The 16,488-nt window shown below is 41.2% G+C and overlaps 1 protein-coding gene and 1 long non-coding RNA gene across 3 annotated transcripts in view; one reads left to right on the forward strand and one right to left on the reverse strand.

Annotated features, from left to right (window-relative positions):
* Nucleotides 1-2,792, reverse strand: part of nwd2 (NACHT and WD repeat domain containing 2) — a 56,206-nt gene extending 53,414 nt beyond the window's left edge. The window contains exons 1-2 of one of the 2 annotated variants that reach the window (XM_074624117.1): nt 2,610-2,792; nt 1,396-1,564 (exon numbers count right to left, since the gene is read on the reverse strand). In XM_074624117.1, coding sequence (XP_074480218.1) covers nt 1,396-1,564; nt 2,610-2,678 — 238 coding nt within the window. In that variant the 5' untranslated portion in view covers nt 2,679-2,792. Of the gene's footprint in view, nt 1-1,395; nt 1,565-2,344 lie in introns of both variants that reach the window. The other variant, XM_074624118.1, reaches the window with a different exon arrangement.
* LOC141760981 (uncharacterized) overlaps nt 1-16,488 on the forward strand; it is a 129,741-nt gene that overhangs the window by 26,351 nt on the left and 86,902 nt on the right. The gene's annotated exons all lie outside the window — the stretch shown is intronic.

Genomic DNA, 16,488 nt, shown 5'->3' on the forward strand with positions numbered 1-16,488 from the left:
CAGTGGGGGAAAGCAAATGACAGTGATGTATCGCCAAAAGCAACCTCCCTTTTTTAATTCTGGCATGCCCTCCTCCTTTCTCTCTCTCTCTCTCTCTCTCTCTCTCTCTCTCTCTACTTATCTCTCTCATAGCCTACCCTACTTCCCTTGCCTTGTTTACTCCAGTTTTACTGAGCCTATTTTTACCCCCTTGCCCAGAGGGCATATTCAAATACAGAGCTGCAACTGGGTGTCTCCCTCACGACCCGACCATCTCGCACTCTGCTCACACACACACATCGTGCGCTCTATATGTCGAGAGCAATCTGTTCTTTCATTGTGTTATTTTTGGAATAAATCACGCGGCAATTTGTTTTTAGTCAACTTGTCATACAGTATGGCTTAATGTAAACTAATTTAAGATATTTTTCCAGTTCTATTTGGTGAAGAGGATGTTTTTATATGTCGCAGCTCAATGCTGACAAGATATCACTTACTTTCCTCATTTTCATACGCATAAAGTATGTCTTTCTTTCTTAATAATGTTGTTCTAGCTTATTATTGTCATTTTATCTTATCTTATATGTTGTTTTTAGTGCTGAGCTGACCCTGTTCTCTCATCCTATATACATTACATTGTATTGTTGCACCCGTGTCAACCTGCACATGACAAATAAAACTGAAACTTGATGCCCTATAGCGAATATACTGCACCTTAATGGTAAACGGACTTGCATTTTTATAGCGCTTTTCTAGTCTTTTGAGCACTCAAAGCGCTTTACACTACATGTCAGCATTCACCCATTCACACACACATTCATACACTGATGGCAGAGGCTGCTAAGGTGCCAACTTTGCCCATCAGGATCTAATCTAAATACTCATTCACACACCGGGAGCAATTTGGGCTTAAGTGTCTTGCTCAAGGACACATCAACATGTGACCCGGAGCAGCCGGGGATCGAACTACCGACCTTCCGATTGGTGGACAACCTGCTCTACCCCTCTGAGCCACAGCCGCCCCTGACTTTTCCTTCAAAATGGGCCTAAATCAATACTGGATCACAAGATCACATGCTTGTAAAAGTGGCTGTATTTCATATTGCATTAACATAGCATAGTGCATTAACCTTCTACTTTACTGTGCTTTGAGTTTTTTTTACAGCCCTAATAGGTGATATAGCCTTACCATGTTAGTTTCCACTGCAGAAAGTAAAGGAAAAAGTAAAAACATCCTAAAAAAGCCTGGATCTGGATGCAAAATATGTGTAATTTCCATATTTGTAAAAATGAGTCTCAACATGAAAGCTTGTGTAATGTGAGGGTCTGCAGGCTGGAAGAGAGTGTGTATTGTGTGGGAGATGGATGGATGGATGGATGGAGGGGTGGGAGGGTGTGTGTCACGCTGCCTCTTACCGTCTGGGTTGGCACAGATGAAGACCCGGACGCTGCGGCCGGTGGGGACGTGGTGCGGCAGGGCGGTGATGTTGCCGCTGATGGCCGCCTTGCGCAGCGCCGACTCCCGCGGGCAGGGCTGCCTGCTCCCCACTCCCGACGGCCACATGGGGGGCGACTTCCAGCGTGGCTGCTCACACACACACCGTACACGCAGAAGGAGCACGTTATAGCACGGCCAGGGGGCGCGCACATGGACACATGGTGCATGCTTTTACGCACAGATTCCACTGATCCATCCACACACACATGGGGCGTTAATTATGGCATAATGGCTTTTTAATTTGCTGCTAACTTTGGACACATTTGCTTCATTTCTTGGGGACAAAACACACTTCAATATTTGGTCCAAAATGTTTTTTAAATATAAGACTTTTTAAGATTTTTTGGGACATTTGACTCCACTATGCCATACTCATAACGCCCATACCACACAAATACACATGAGGCGTTAATTATGGCACAATGGCTTTTTAATTTGCTGCTAACGTTGGACACATTTGCTTTATTTCTGGGGACAAAAACTAATTTCAATATTTGGTAAAACATTTTTTAATATAAGACTCAGTTTTTAAAGATTTTTTTAGCACATTTTACTCCACTATGCCACACTCACATAACACCCATGCCACACACACATAAACACACATACACACACCAGTTAAGTTAGGATGGATCTGCCAAAATCTCGTCCAAAAACACAAGAATGAAATTGTTGCATTCATGTGATTATAAGGATATAATAATAATAATAATAACAATAGGATATTACGCACAGCCTACTATACCGTCATGCGTAATTGTGTATACATTGTCCTTGGATTGCATTCATGAATTTTCATGCCACAGACAAGACAGTAACGAGACGATACACAACTCAAAGGAAGGCAAGCATCAGTCGTGTTCCCACCCCAGAGAAGATGCTTGTTTAAAGGCGAATAACCGCTTAACAATGAGGTTATTCCTGCCAGGGAGAAGATGTCAAAGTCGCTTGGTTTTCCTGGAGTTGGTCTATCCTGGAAAAACCTCGAGAAAGACAACAAAAAAGCGTGGGAAAAGTTGGGTAGTCCACTACAAAAAAGCACTACATTAAATCCTCTGGAGAGGACTTAGTGATGCTGGATGGAGACAGGCGCAACCACAACAGGACACTTCTTTCTTTCTTGGTTGCTCACATTCAAGCGCTTCATTTCGTGGCTTCCGAGAATATCCAAGGACGGTAAAAGGAAGGTAAAAACGCCCATTAGTGTGTCAATGTGGCCGAGAGACGACGACGCCGCCGGGAGACTGTGAAACGGACGCCGTGTGTCGGTGTCGGAGCTCTCCTCTTGGCATCCTGCTGTCTCTCTGCGAGCCGACCGAGCTCTGAGAGATGGAGAGCACAGTGAAGCGTCTAGCAACAATACAAGCGAGGCGTTTTTCAAAATAAAATAGTGCCAGCATACAGGTTGCTACAGCTTCACCCTAAAAGCTTTATAGTGAAAACGACAACGTTTTTTTTCCTTATTTTGAACACAAAGCTATGATGTTTTCATTTAAAGTGTGTTTTTACAGCGTATACTACTCACCTAAGCTTGTCCTAGGAATTTGCCCCTTTTATGTTGAAGGCTAAATATAAAGTTCCGGTTTCGCTCTTATCTCTGTCAGTTTGACTTGACAGAGAAGCTCTGGATTCTCTTTATGTCTTTCTCCCTGTCTCTCTCTCTCCTCTCCTGGTGGACAGACTGGTGCTCACCCAGTAGTCCCTATTAATGTTACTGGACCGCAGTGTCAGCAGTGTGGTGTCGTAGCCAAATGACGTTCCATTTTTTGAGTTTAGCCTACTTATCCATATAAAAGTTAAATTTTTTCACTCCCCTGTGTTGTTTTTTTTCTACTAAAAACTAATGTTAGCCTATAGCCTTTTTCCTTTTATGATAGGGGAGATCGGGGGCAATTGTAACACCTCAAATTGCACCAGTCAGAAACGAGACGTAACGATGACACAAATCGCATACTTTGCACTACGTACTCAATGGGTGCACTATCGTTCAACATACTTTTGTGTGAATAAACGGTAGTATGTATGTTTTCGGACCAAGCCCCCAGGAAGAGCGTCGGTCGACGATCCGGACATTCGTAGTGGCCAAACGGCGGTACTGCAACTTTCGTGTCAGTCACGTGATGCCATTGGGCCCAAAAATACTTTTTCCCACAGACACATGTCTGTAACTCAGCGGATAATCAAATAATCAGTTTGAGTAATTTTTTATCAAAATAGATGGCAATTAATTTAATAGATGACAACTTATCGATAAAGCGTTGCAGCTCTAATTACCTACTTAAACTTTTATCCAAATATTTCAAGAGGTTTTTGAGTAATGACATCAAAACCAAAAATTGTTACAATTGCCCCCGGTCTCCCCTACTGTGACCTGCTAAAATGAGGAAAAACAGAAATGCAGAGTTAGCTTAATGGTTTTATTCCTGCTTGGCAATTTCCCATCTGGCAATGCATAGCTCCATAGCTAATTTCTGATCCATGAGAGTTTATGAGAAGAGAAATTGCGTTACTTTTACATAAGTAACATGTAATGCGTTACTTTTTGGAGTAACGGTTACCTGAGTGACCTTTCCCGTGGATGGGGGAGAAGCAGCAGCAGTCCGGAGGAGGAGGAGGAGGTGGGGGGAGGAGTTTGAATTAATTGCTTTATCGATAAATGTACCTCTGCTCTGCAGCCTCTGGTTATTCGCGCTGGAAGTTTAAGTGCATTGGATTTGTACTAAACGGAATTGATTACTGTGCTGTTCTTGTGAGGGGGGGAAACGCTGAACCATATATTTCCCCTCACCTCTCAGTCTCAGTGTTGAGCGGGCAGCAGCAAGCATTTCTCTGAATCTGATGAAGAGTGAGTCTGTTGCCTGAACCCTAAGTACAGCCTCTGCACTAATGCTTTTAAGTTATGATCGTAGCCTATAAAAGAAGAAAAAAGAAGGTCCTTGGCTAATATTTTATGCAAGATTATGAGCATCTTACTGATGAAAATAAGCTTTTTGCATCCCTCTCAGATTTGCATATATTTTTTACAGCCACATCTCTCATCTTTCCACATATCCAGATCTTAGATAATGAATACATAGGAAAGAATAAATAAATAATGGAATATAGTATGATCGTAAAAAAGTAATTTATCTCATCGTCCCAAATCAATAAACACCATAAATGACCACTGATTATTGCAAGAAGCTACAAATCTTGCTGCTATTTCACTTTTCATTCAACACATTTAGGCAGCTCCTGCACCCAATGCACAAAAACATTCAAATATAACATTATTCCTGGCATATTTTAAAGTCTAGAGGACACATTACCATGACTGCAAATGCCAAATTTAACAAACTATTTACGTAAGATGAAAATTATTATGAAGTGCGAGATGACTTACTGTTGTGCTGCAGGTCTGGAGGTGGATTCTAGGACTCTGCAGGGCTCACACCGACCCATTTTAAGGCAGCCTGCAGGGTCACCGGCTCACACCAGAGCAAAATTCAAGACTCCGGAAAAGCTCAAGTGGAGCGCCGGAGACCGGAGCCTCGCCTCCCAACAGTGTTGTGACCTTTCTTTACTTGATTGTTCCGCTCCCTCTCATAATCCCCAGGCAGTTAATCATGAGTGCACCTGCACTGGATTAATGCACCGCCGTCTTACGAAAGGATGCACTTTACACAGCTTGTTGGCGTGATGTGATGTGGCAGGCGAAATGTGTGTTTTTGGATGTGCATGGCACTTATGCAAGAATTTCTGGCCCCTGTGAAAACAAGCTCAGGGGGCCTTAAAACAGTAAAAATGTATAATTTCTGGCATGTTCCAGGGTCCCTGTGCAGCCCCTTAAATCATTTAACATCCCCTTCTCAGTTTTAGTGTGAGTAAACACCTTTGGGCGAGTGTTTGAGCATGTGCGTGTGCATCCAAGCAGGTTTACAGTAATTGCAAGATGTCGGGTTTATTGGCATGTGTATATGGGCTCATGTTTTCGTCCCCCCAAAAAACCCTGGACCACTCCAAGCGAATGTGAGTCACCGTGGTGACAAGATGCGATGTGTCACCTGGGAGACATGCTCAGACGCAAAGGACAGACACTAGCTGTTCACTTGGCAAACGTCCACATGCACCACATACACACCGGCTTCACAAACGGCTGGTGATGGATGGTGGGTTTCTGCAAAACAGCTGGAAAGGAAAAGAGGGAGTGGGAGACAGTTGGGAATGTCTATTTCTGTGTGCTACCCATTGGCACCACTACATTAACTCCTTAATTGGAATGTCCGCTCTCAACTGGATTTTTCTAGTTAGGTGACTCAGAGAGCATCAAGGGCACATTGCCATGAGTTTGAAGTCATTGGTAGGAAATGTTAACATGGGAAAATTCCCAATAACATGATTCATGCTTTCAGTAAACAGCTGAGGCTGATGGGAATGTCACTAGTTTTGCAGGTATTTGGTCATAAACCAAACTATTGAACAAATTTGACCTGATGGTGGCGCTAGAGCAAAAGTCAGGGGATCGCCGACATCATTAGATTTCATCCTCTGGGGACCATGAATATCTGTTAAAAAAATCATCTCAATCCATCCAATAGTTGTTGAGATATTTCAGTCCAAAGCAGGCGACAACCTACGGTTCTGAAAAGTGAAGCCAATGTGGAAGTGCCTTATACTTCCGCAAAGTCTATGAGAAACTGACCCTACTTCTCACTTCATTTATTACCTCATTAAATATTGTAAACATGAGTTTATGGTCTCAATCGCTAGTTTCAAGTCTTCTTCAATACAGCATGATGTTCATGTCGTAAATTATGGTCCCATTTAGAGTCAAATAGACCGTAAAGTAAAGTAAGGTGTGGCTACTGTATGATTGACAGGTCGCTACCACGGCGTTGTCCGGTCTGGGAGTCCATGTTTTTGTCTTACAACTTTAACCCTTTCACAGTGTGTTTTCAGTTCATGCAAAGTTAATTGTAACATTTTGGTTTGCCTAAAATTGTCTTATTCAGCGTTCGGTTGTACTTAGCTCCACCCTCTCGTATCACTTCTGGTTGCAAAAAAAACAAGATGGCGAAGAAGCCGAACTCGAGGTTTCAAAAAGGCAGTCCACAAACCAATGGGCAACGTCACAGTGACTACGTCCACTTCTTATATACAGTCTATAGTCCAAAGTGGTGGATTGACTGACCGACAACAGCCAACATAATAACACGTTAAAGCAAATTCGTTCTAACGCCACTAATTTCTTTACCGCATTAATGCAATCGATCTTCCGGAGGTTATACCGGACTCAGTTTTAAAGCATATGAAACCTGAAAAACCTAACGAATCCACTGGTACCCACCGTGTCATATTAGCTTGTCACAAAGGAGGTTAAATAACGCTCCAAACTTATGCTAAATTTTGGTGAGGAAAATCTGTCATAGCCATTTTCAAAGGGGTCCCTTGACCTCTGACCTCAAGATATGTGAATGAAAATGGGTTCTATGGGTACCCACGAGTCTCCCCTTTACAGACATGCCCACTTTATGATAATCACATGCAGTTTGGGACAAGTCATAGTCAAGTCAGCACACTGACACACTGACAGCTGTTGTTGCCTGTTGGGCTGCAGTTTGTCATGTTATGATTTGAGATTATATTTTTCATGCTAAATGCAGTACCTGTGAGGGTTTCTGGACAATATTTGTCATTGTTTTGTGTTAATTTATTTCCAATAATAAATGTATGAATACATTTGTATAAAGCAATCATATACTGTATTTGCCCCCTACTATGTTGATAAGAGTATTAAATACTTGACAAATCTCCCTTTAAGGTACGTTTTGAACAGATACAAATTAATTTGTGATTGATCGCAATTGCATATTTTAATTGACAGCCCTACTAAAAACATCAGCGGGGTATACACAGTATATGTTATGCTCAAGCCATATTGGGTTTGCAGAATTTAATTTGAATGACTAAGTTCCAATTAATATCTTTAATTAACTGATTACAAAATAATTTTCCTCCTGGAGTGATCTTTCCTTATCCAATTATTTTCCAATATGCTTATTATTGCCTGTGTGTATTCTTAGGCTACAAAGTTCCATTACATAAGGAAGAAGAAAGGGAGGTAAATTAAATCTGGTACATCATTATATATGCTCACATGTGCTTTGAAATGTGCTGATTGCAGATCATTTGAATGCCATTTATTTATAGAAACTCTTATAGATATATACAGTGGAGGAAATAAGTATTTGATCCCTTGCCAATTTTGTAAGTTTGCCCACTTACAAAGAAAAGAACGGTCTATAATTTTAATGGTAGGTATATTTTAACAGTGAGAGACGGAATATAAAAAAAAAAATCCAGAAAATCAATTCATATAAAAGTTATAAATTGATTTGTATTTTATTGTGGGAAATAAGTATTTGATCCCCTAGCAACCAGCAAGAATTCTGGCCCCCACAGACTGGTATAATTAGTCCTCTCGCTTTAAGAAAGTACTCTGAATCTGAACTCGTGACCTGTATAAAAGACAACTGTCTCAACCCATTACCTGTATAAAAGACACCTGTCCACAATCAGATTCCAACCTCTCCACCATGGGCAAGACCAAAGGGCTGTCTAATGATGTCAGGGACAAGATTGTAGACCTGCACAAGACTGGAATGGGCTACAAGACCATTGGCAAGCAGCTTTGTGAGAAGGAGACAACTGTTGGTGCCATTATTCGGAAATGGAAGAAACACAAAATGACCATCAATCGCCCTCGGTCTGGGGCTCCACGCAAGATCTCGTCTCGTGGGGTATCGATGATCATGAGAAAGGTGAGGGATCAGCCCAGAAATACACGGGATGAGCTTCTTAATGATCGCAAGACAGCTGGGACCACAATCACCGAGAAAACCATTGGTAACACACTACGCCGTAATGGTTTAAAATCCTGCAGCGCCCGCAAGGTCCCCCTGCTCAAGAAGGAACATGTACAGGTCCGTCTGTTTGCCAATGAACACCTGAATGATTCAGAGAAGGCTTGGGAGAAGGTGATGTGGTCAGATGACACCAAAATCAAGCTCTTTGGCATCAACTCGACTCGCTGTGTTTGGAGGAAGAGAAATGCTGACTATAACCCCAAGAACACCATCCCCACCGTCAAGCATGGAGGTGGAAACATTATGTTTTGGGGATGTTTCTCTGCTAAGAGGACAGGACGACTTCACCACATCGAAGGGAGGATGGACGGGGCCATGTACCGTGAAATGTTGGGCGACAACCTCCTTCCCTCAGCTAGGACACTGAAAATGGGACGTGGATGGGTCTTCCAGCACGACAATGACCCAAAACATACGGCCAAGGCAACAAAGGAGTGGCTCAAGAAGAAGCACATTAAGGTCATGGAGTGGCCTAGCCAGTCTCCGGACCTTAATTCCATAGAAAATCTGTGGAGGGAGCTGAAGCTTCGAGTTGCCAAGCGACAGCCTCGAAACCTTAAGGATTTGGAGATGATCTGCAAAGAGGAGTGGACCAAAATCTCTCCTGAGATGTGCGCAAACCTGGTGACCATCTACAAGAAACGTCTGACCTCCGTGCTTGCCAACAACGTTTCTCCACCAAGTACTGAGTCATGTTTTGCTAGGGGATCAAATACTTATTTCCCACAATCAAATGCAATTCAATTTATAACTTTTATATGATGTGATTTTCTGGATTTTATTTTTATATTCTGTCTTTCACTGTTAAAATAAACCTACCATTAAAATTATAGACCGTTCTTTTCTTTGTAAGTGGGCAAACTTACAAAATTGGCAAGGGATCAAATACTTATTTCCTCCACTGTAACTGTGATCCTTTGATCTTGCTTCGGCACGTTCCAGCGACATCGCTCTAGTGTGACCATGCACTCTGACCCCACTTCATTTCCATCCTCTAGTGTTCATTTCCACAGAGCATTGAGTGAATTTGTATCAGCTATAACATCACTGATTGCCTGTTCAACCACTGATCCCTTCCTACTATCGCTACCTTCATCCTCATCTTATCTACCTTTGAAAGAAAGACACGTTTCAATAACTTCATTCACACGTTCAGGTTTATCAGTGGCGTACGAATAATTAGGTAATTTTCTGATTTCCTGACTTCCATTTCAAGCTTGTAGAAGGAACAGATGCTGCTTACCAATCTATTTATGCAAAGTAGATTAACTTTGGCACCTTGCAAATCACCGGGTTTATTCATGAGTGAAAAAGTCTACACAATCGATTAACAAGAGTAGCTCTCGCCGCTTTCATTGTGATGTGTAAAAATGACTCGGCCACTTTGAGCGTTAGGTATTTTTCTATGAACGCATCCGTCCTCCTCCACATTTCCTCCAGACAATGTTTACGCTCACACATCCGATAGCTCTACTCTCATAAGAAAACCCAGGAGATGCCCTGGCTATATAACTGAATAAAAAGCCAGCAGTGCAGGCTTAGGAGGACTCAGACATAATCCTGCTATTAGCCAAGACAGGATTCCAATCAGAGCTCTATAACAACAGTTTCCTTCTCTCTTCAACTCTTTCGCCAGCAAAACACGAGATTAAGAGGTGACAGACAACCTCCTAACCCCCATATGGGATCAGCGCAAACACAAACCTGGTTTAAAAAACAGGTGTCAGTGACAACATGAAGTCACTCGAAAGTCAAATGCCAAGTAAACACATATTTGTCTCGATACTTGTGGAGAAAGATATTGACATCATCGTTCCGGTGCAATACATTATATTGGTATAATGGTCATCTGAAAGTATGGACAGTATCACTTACTTAGCATATGCATGTACATACTTTCACAATTAATTTCTATTCAGAATAACACATAAGTTTGCATCCATCTGTTTAAAAAAACTGTGGAAATGCCAGAAATTTGAAAATCTAATATATTGCAAAAAAGTTTGTATTGAGTTTGTCTGATGTGGACTGGCAAATGGAGTTTAGAGTAGAGTTTACAACCAAGCTAACGGCAGCGCTTTGAACTAAATGCTATTGACAGCATGCTAACATGCTAATGATAGCTAGATGTCTCGCAGCTATGTTTACCATATTCACCGTCTTAAATTAGCATTGTTAATTAGCACTAAACACAAAGTAGCATGCAGCTGAGGCTGATGGAATTGTCATTATTTGTGCAGGTATTTGGTTGCAAACATAGTCTGTATATAAGAAGTGGACGTAGTCACCGTGACGTCACCCATTGGTTTGTGGACTGCCGTTTTGAAGCCTCGATATCGGCATTTGGTCGTCGCCATCTTGGTTTTTTGGAACCAGAAATGACACAAGAGGGTGGAGCTAAGTAGGGCCTACAAGAATACGCTAAATTAGACATTTTTAGGCGATCAAAATGTCACCCAATGGTTTGTTGACTGCCGCTTTAAAGTCTCAAGTTGGGAATTTTGGCCGTTGCCATCTTTTTTTTTGCAAACAGAAGTGATACGAGAGGGTAGAGCTAAGTCCAACCGAACACTGTTGCATTTTTAGGTGACAAAAATGTTACATTGAATTTTCATGAACTGAAAACACACTGTAAAAGGGTTACAGTTGTAAGACAAAAACACGGACAACTCCTAGACCGGACAACGCCGCGGTAGAGACCTGTCAATCACAAGGTAGCCACTCCCTAAAGCATACCCTGCTTTATGGTCTATTTGACTCTAAATGGGACATAATTTACTAAATGAACATCATGCTGTATTGAAGAAGATTTGAAACTAGCGATTGAAACCATAAGTAAATACCACAGTAAATACATTAAATATTGGACCTTTAAGGCAATTCCGCATTGGCTTCACTATAAATACCCGGAGGTTGCCAACTGGTTGTAAACCAAACTATTGGATAAATTAAAAATTTGACCCAATAATGTCGCTAAAGTTACAGATGCTTCATTTTTTTTTTACATTAATCACAACTCCTGATTGTTTTTAACAGCGGAACATTTAGTCTCAGTGTATGCTGTTGATGCAATCTTGACAAAGACACTAAATCCCAGCTGCTCACTCATCTGAAGTAACTCTGACAAGATTACCAGCCAAATATCTGAAGCCAAAATATGGAATATTCAAGAATTCAAGCCAGATTCAAACAGACTTTTACACAACATGTACAAATCTCCTCCTACTCTTCTTGCTAACTTCCCTCAGAGTGTGAATCCTCCACCACAACAAGCAGCAGCCAAGACACTGCAGCTATATTTGGTCACTCGGAGTGCAAGATGCATTTCAGCTATCCGTGCATTACCTTTTGTGCCAAACCATATAGGTGACGTCCGCAGCTATTCATGGCCACGTCACCCGTGGCTCTTTTCACCACTCCCCAATTAGCGGTTTTGTTTGTGCTCCCACTGTGACCTTTAGCGCGTAAGTGATTTGAATCTATGTTTTTTCCAAGTGGGTGAAAGTGTAATGACTGTGATATACAGACTTAACCACACGTACGCACACGGGCACGAAACACAAACATGCATGTGCTTGTTGTGTACACACGCATTTACGCAAGCATACAGGCATGCCAGTGTGCACACATCCACTCACACACTTTAAATACACACAAATGGGAAGTGTGGACGTGTGTGTGCGGATGGACAAACAGGAGCACCCACAGTGAGGAAAGTATTATTTTTAGCCTTTGTTGGACTATTTAAATGGAAAGCAACACTTGCCGCTTGTTGGTTCAACATGCAGTCGAAGTCGACTTCCTGTAGCATGTTTTGCTGTTAACGCTCAGCTCATAAGTGAGATGATTTGAATGTTCATTTCCGCTCAATCTGCTGGTATTGTAGTCATCATCGAGTACTGACTAATTTTATACCTCGTTCTGGATAAGATCGCTGCTTAAGTGTGCTAAATTATAGCCCATCAAAGCCAGTACACATGATAGCACATGTGCATTTACTTGAATTTAAAAGTGTGATTTTTTTTTATACATATATATCGCTTTGCATGCATACTGCATAAATCATATTACAACCCCTAAGTTGAATAGGTTTTTTTGACATGTCACAAGAGAAACATGTATATTGTAATTAATAAAATTAATAATGGCTGAATTCAGTACACCTATGTTTACCGTGTAATTACATGTCCAAATGGCTGCTGTGAAAAGGACCTATTGTGCATGCTCAGTGTCACACAGTCATGACTCTTGGGGACACTTTAAAGGAACAGTGTGTAATATTTATGGGGATCTATTGGCAGAATATAATGTTAATAAGTATGTTTTCTTTAGTGTGTAATCACCTGAAAATAAGAATCATTGTGTTTTTGTTACCTTAGAATGAACGTTTATATCTACATACGGAGCGGGTCCTCTTCACGGAGCCGGCCGCCATGTTTCTACAGTAGCCCAGAACGGACAAACCAAACACTGGCTGTAGATAGGGCCATTCACTTTTTCATGTCGGCCACCGTAGTTCTCCTACACACTTGGCACACGGCCAAATCCTACGCATTGCACCTTTAATTAGAACAGAGCCATGGTTAATGTTATTAGCTTCTTTTTTTTCATGCAATGAATTCGCATATCAATTTAGTTCTTTTAACTGTTGTTTTTGTCATAATTACTGTCACACAGAAGATGAATATTACATGGTGAAAAAGCACGTAATTTTTTTTTTTGGGAACAAAGTCGATTTTCTGAGCTTTCGCATTGTGAATAAGATCATCAACCAATCACGTCTATATTTATTAAACAACACCACTGAGGCTCCGTAGTCCGAACCAAGATGGCAAACTTTATTACTCCTTTCAACCTTGACAAAGGTAGCGCAGACCAGATCTACTCCTTCTGTTCTTACCTTTCACAATAAAAGCCCTAAACATATAATATTTGCAGGCGAGTATTTCCCATTTTGGTGTTGTTTATTCATCACGCCCCCAGTGTGTAAAGGCCTTTATACCTGTGCCTTTCCTGATTTTCCTGATTGATTCCAATTCAGTATTCCAAAAATACTGAATTTATTCTCATAACCTGACTACTTCATTTTCATACCATTATGTTTTCTTGCAACTTTTCTCAAAATTTGTAGCCCCAAAACTCTATCCTACACTAGTACACTCTCTACCATTACAACTCAATGCTGTCGGTTTCTAGTTAAAAGGATTTTAAAGCATTTTAAGCTGTTGGTGCTCGCATTTCAAGGAAATAGATTTTTATGCCTCCACGCCGGAGACAGCCGTGGCCGGAGGCATTGCGTTTTTGGCTTCTGGGTCTGTACGTCCGTCCATCCGTCCAGTCCATTCTTGTGAATGCGATATCTCAGGAAAGCCTGGAGGGAATTTCTTCAAATTTGGCACAAATGTCCACTTGGACTCAACAATGAACTGATTAGATTTTGGTGGTCAAAGGTCACTGTGACCTCACATCCATCCCATTCTCATGATATCTCACTAATGCCGGGAGCAAATTTCTTCAAATTTGGCACAAACGTCCACTTGAACTCAAGGATGAACTGATTAGATTATGGCTCACAAAATGCGTTTTTTGGCCATAACTGAAGGACCCATACACTAAATAAGACAATTTCACAAAAATATCTAACAGGAGAAAATGACAAAGTGATGACATTTTGGGACAGACATGGATGTAAACTGCTACTTGACTGGCATACAACCATGACGCAGTGATTCTGGTTTAAAGAAAGATTGAAAAATGCCAGTAATCGATGATACACAAGAAGATGAAATGAATGAATGTTGCCAAGATGGCCTTGGTGCTGAAAACTAAATGCGAAACCAGTACTTGGCATTCTTGCTGCTGTATATTTCTACATTGAGAGTTTGTGTACTGTGGTGAAAAAAACTGTTCCACCCGCTTGCGTGGAGCTTTAACTGCATGGGATCCATGACAACAGTACTAATTGGTCCTGGTTCTCTGTAGTTCTTCTTCTAGTTTGTACGCCAATGAGCGGATTGAAGCCTGTTTGTGTGTGTGAGAGTGTGACAGAGACAGAGAGAAGGAAAGGCTAGCTCTGACTCTATTTCCTCATTAGATCAAACTTCACCGAGATGTTATCCAGAGTGGACAGGCTGCCCATCTTCCCTCTGCTTCATACGCCCGGGATGAGTCTGAAAAAGCTTAGGTGTGTGTGTGTGGTTGTCTGCTCTTGTTCAAACCCAGTGAGGAAGTGGCAAACTGACTTAAACACAACTTAAGAGTATGTGAGGCAACCGCCAGGAAATGTAGCATAAATAATGTAAAATGTAGTCGCTGTTTCTCTCGCCGCAATTTAAACTGTCAGGCTGCCAAGTGTAGGGATGGCAGTAATGGCCAGATATCTGCTAGCGCATAAAAACAAAGCTCTCTGCTCAGCCTTTTATTAACCTTTTTTTTCTATAGCTGGCAGCAGAAAAATCCTGTACTGCTTATTTTTTTGTCCTGTCTATTAACCCCTAGTAGAAACATTTCATGTCTCCTGTCATGTCATCCTCTTCAGCAGCCGTCAACAGCAACTTACGACACAGTTTTGTCGTAAGTTGCATTATTTATGTGCTAAATAGCAGCAGAAATATGGCAGTTTTAACATGTCATATTCAATGAGGGCTCAGATGTGCATACATTCGCTTTAGGGAATGTATGCACCCAATAGCAATGTACTGCAAACTGGCCTTAATAATGAGACACTTGAAAGGATGTGGCCATAAAAAAAAAGGACGAGTAATTAGGAGAAGCACACGGGGGTTAAATTATACACTGAGAAAAGGGACAGATGGAGAGCGACAATTCAAACGGCGAAAGACAAATCATCCATAATATAGAAGGATCCATATCTTTACAAGTTTTTCTGCTATGTTCAGTGAACACACCCTGTCACACGCCTCATGGTTTCGAAGATTAATCTTGTGGAAGCGGATCCTCTGATGTTCCCGCCATCCTGCTGACAAAAACAAGAGAGAAAACAGCTTGTCGGACTTGAGAGGTGGAAGGAACAGTAGGGACTATGGGGATAACGTTAACTCTGCAGCACTTGGTTTGGGCTTAAATTCAGCTTACTGGAGACCTCACAGAGCAGAACTATGACAGCGGTGGCATGGCTGTAACCTATTGTCACATTAATCTAAAGATGATAGGTAGCCTGCTAATTCTCCATTCTTGTCTTGTGGGATTAATATGATGTCAGGACAGGAAATATGACCCTCCATCTGGTGATAATTAATCATGTCAGCTGCTGGAAGTATGACTTTAGAAAGAAAAGTGTGGTCTCCCGTTTGACCTTTTCACTGTGACATAAAATATCAACAAACAATATTCGTATCAGGAATGCCATAATGTAATATTTCAATACCAGGGGCTTCAAAGGTCTTTTCATTTCATCTTTTATCATTGGTTGACATGAGTTCCCAGATTCACGCAAATATCAAACGTGTGAAATTTAATTTGCGATAAAGAGCTATCGGTGGTTACGCAAATAGCCTCACTGTAGCTGTCTTTACCCACAGGTTAACACATTCATGTAGAACTGCAAACAAGCACCTGTGTAGGAGTCCTGTCTGGTTATACTGTTCAATCAGTAAAAGTTAATCTGCACCTTCCAGCCAATCAGAATAGAGAATGTTAAGTGACCATAGTACAAAATGAAATATGCGAGAATCAAACACAATCTGCATGTATAAAAAAAAAAATCGAATCAAAAATATGTAATGAGAAGGGATGTCCCGATACCAGAAATGTTGTAGTTGATACCAAAAACTACATTTTACAACATTACATTTGAACACATCGTGATAACGTTATAATTTATCTACGCTCAATACTCATGATTAATGAATAGAGCCTGAACACATCAAAATGTAAATTAATGGCACCTCCTGTGTTAAAATCAGCAGGACGAGAGCTAGTTAAAGCCTAATGTTAACTAGCTTTAGTAGTCGATACCAAAACTGCATTTTACAACATTACATTTGAACACATCACGATAACGTTATCATTTATTTTCGCTCAATACTCATGATTACTGAATAGAGCCTGAACACACCAAAATGTATGGCACCTCCCGTCTTAAAA

Source organism: Sebastes fasciatus, chromosome 22 (genome assembly GCF_043250625.1).
Source record: "Sebastes fasciatus isolate fSebFas1 chromosome 22, fSebFas1.pri, whole genome shotgun sequence".
In the NCBI taxonomy this organism is placed as follows: Eukaryota; Metazoa; Chordata; class Actinopteri; order Perciformes; family Sebastidae; genus Sebastes; species Sebastes fasciatus.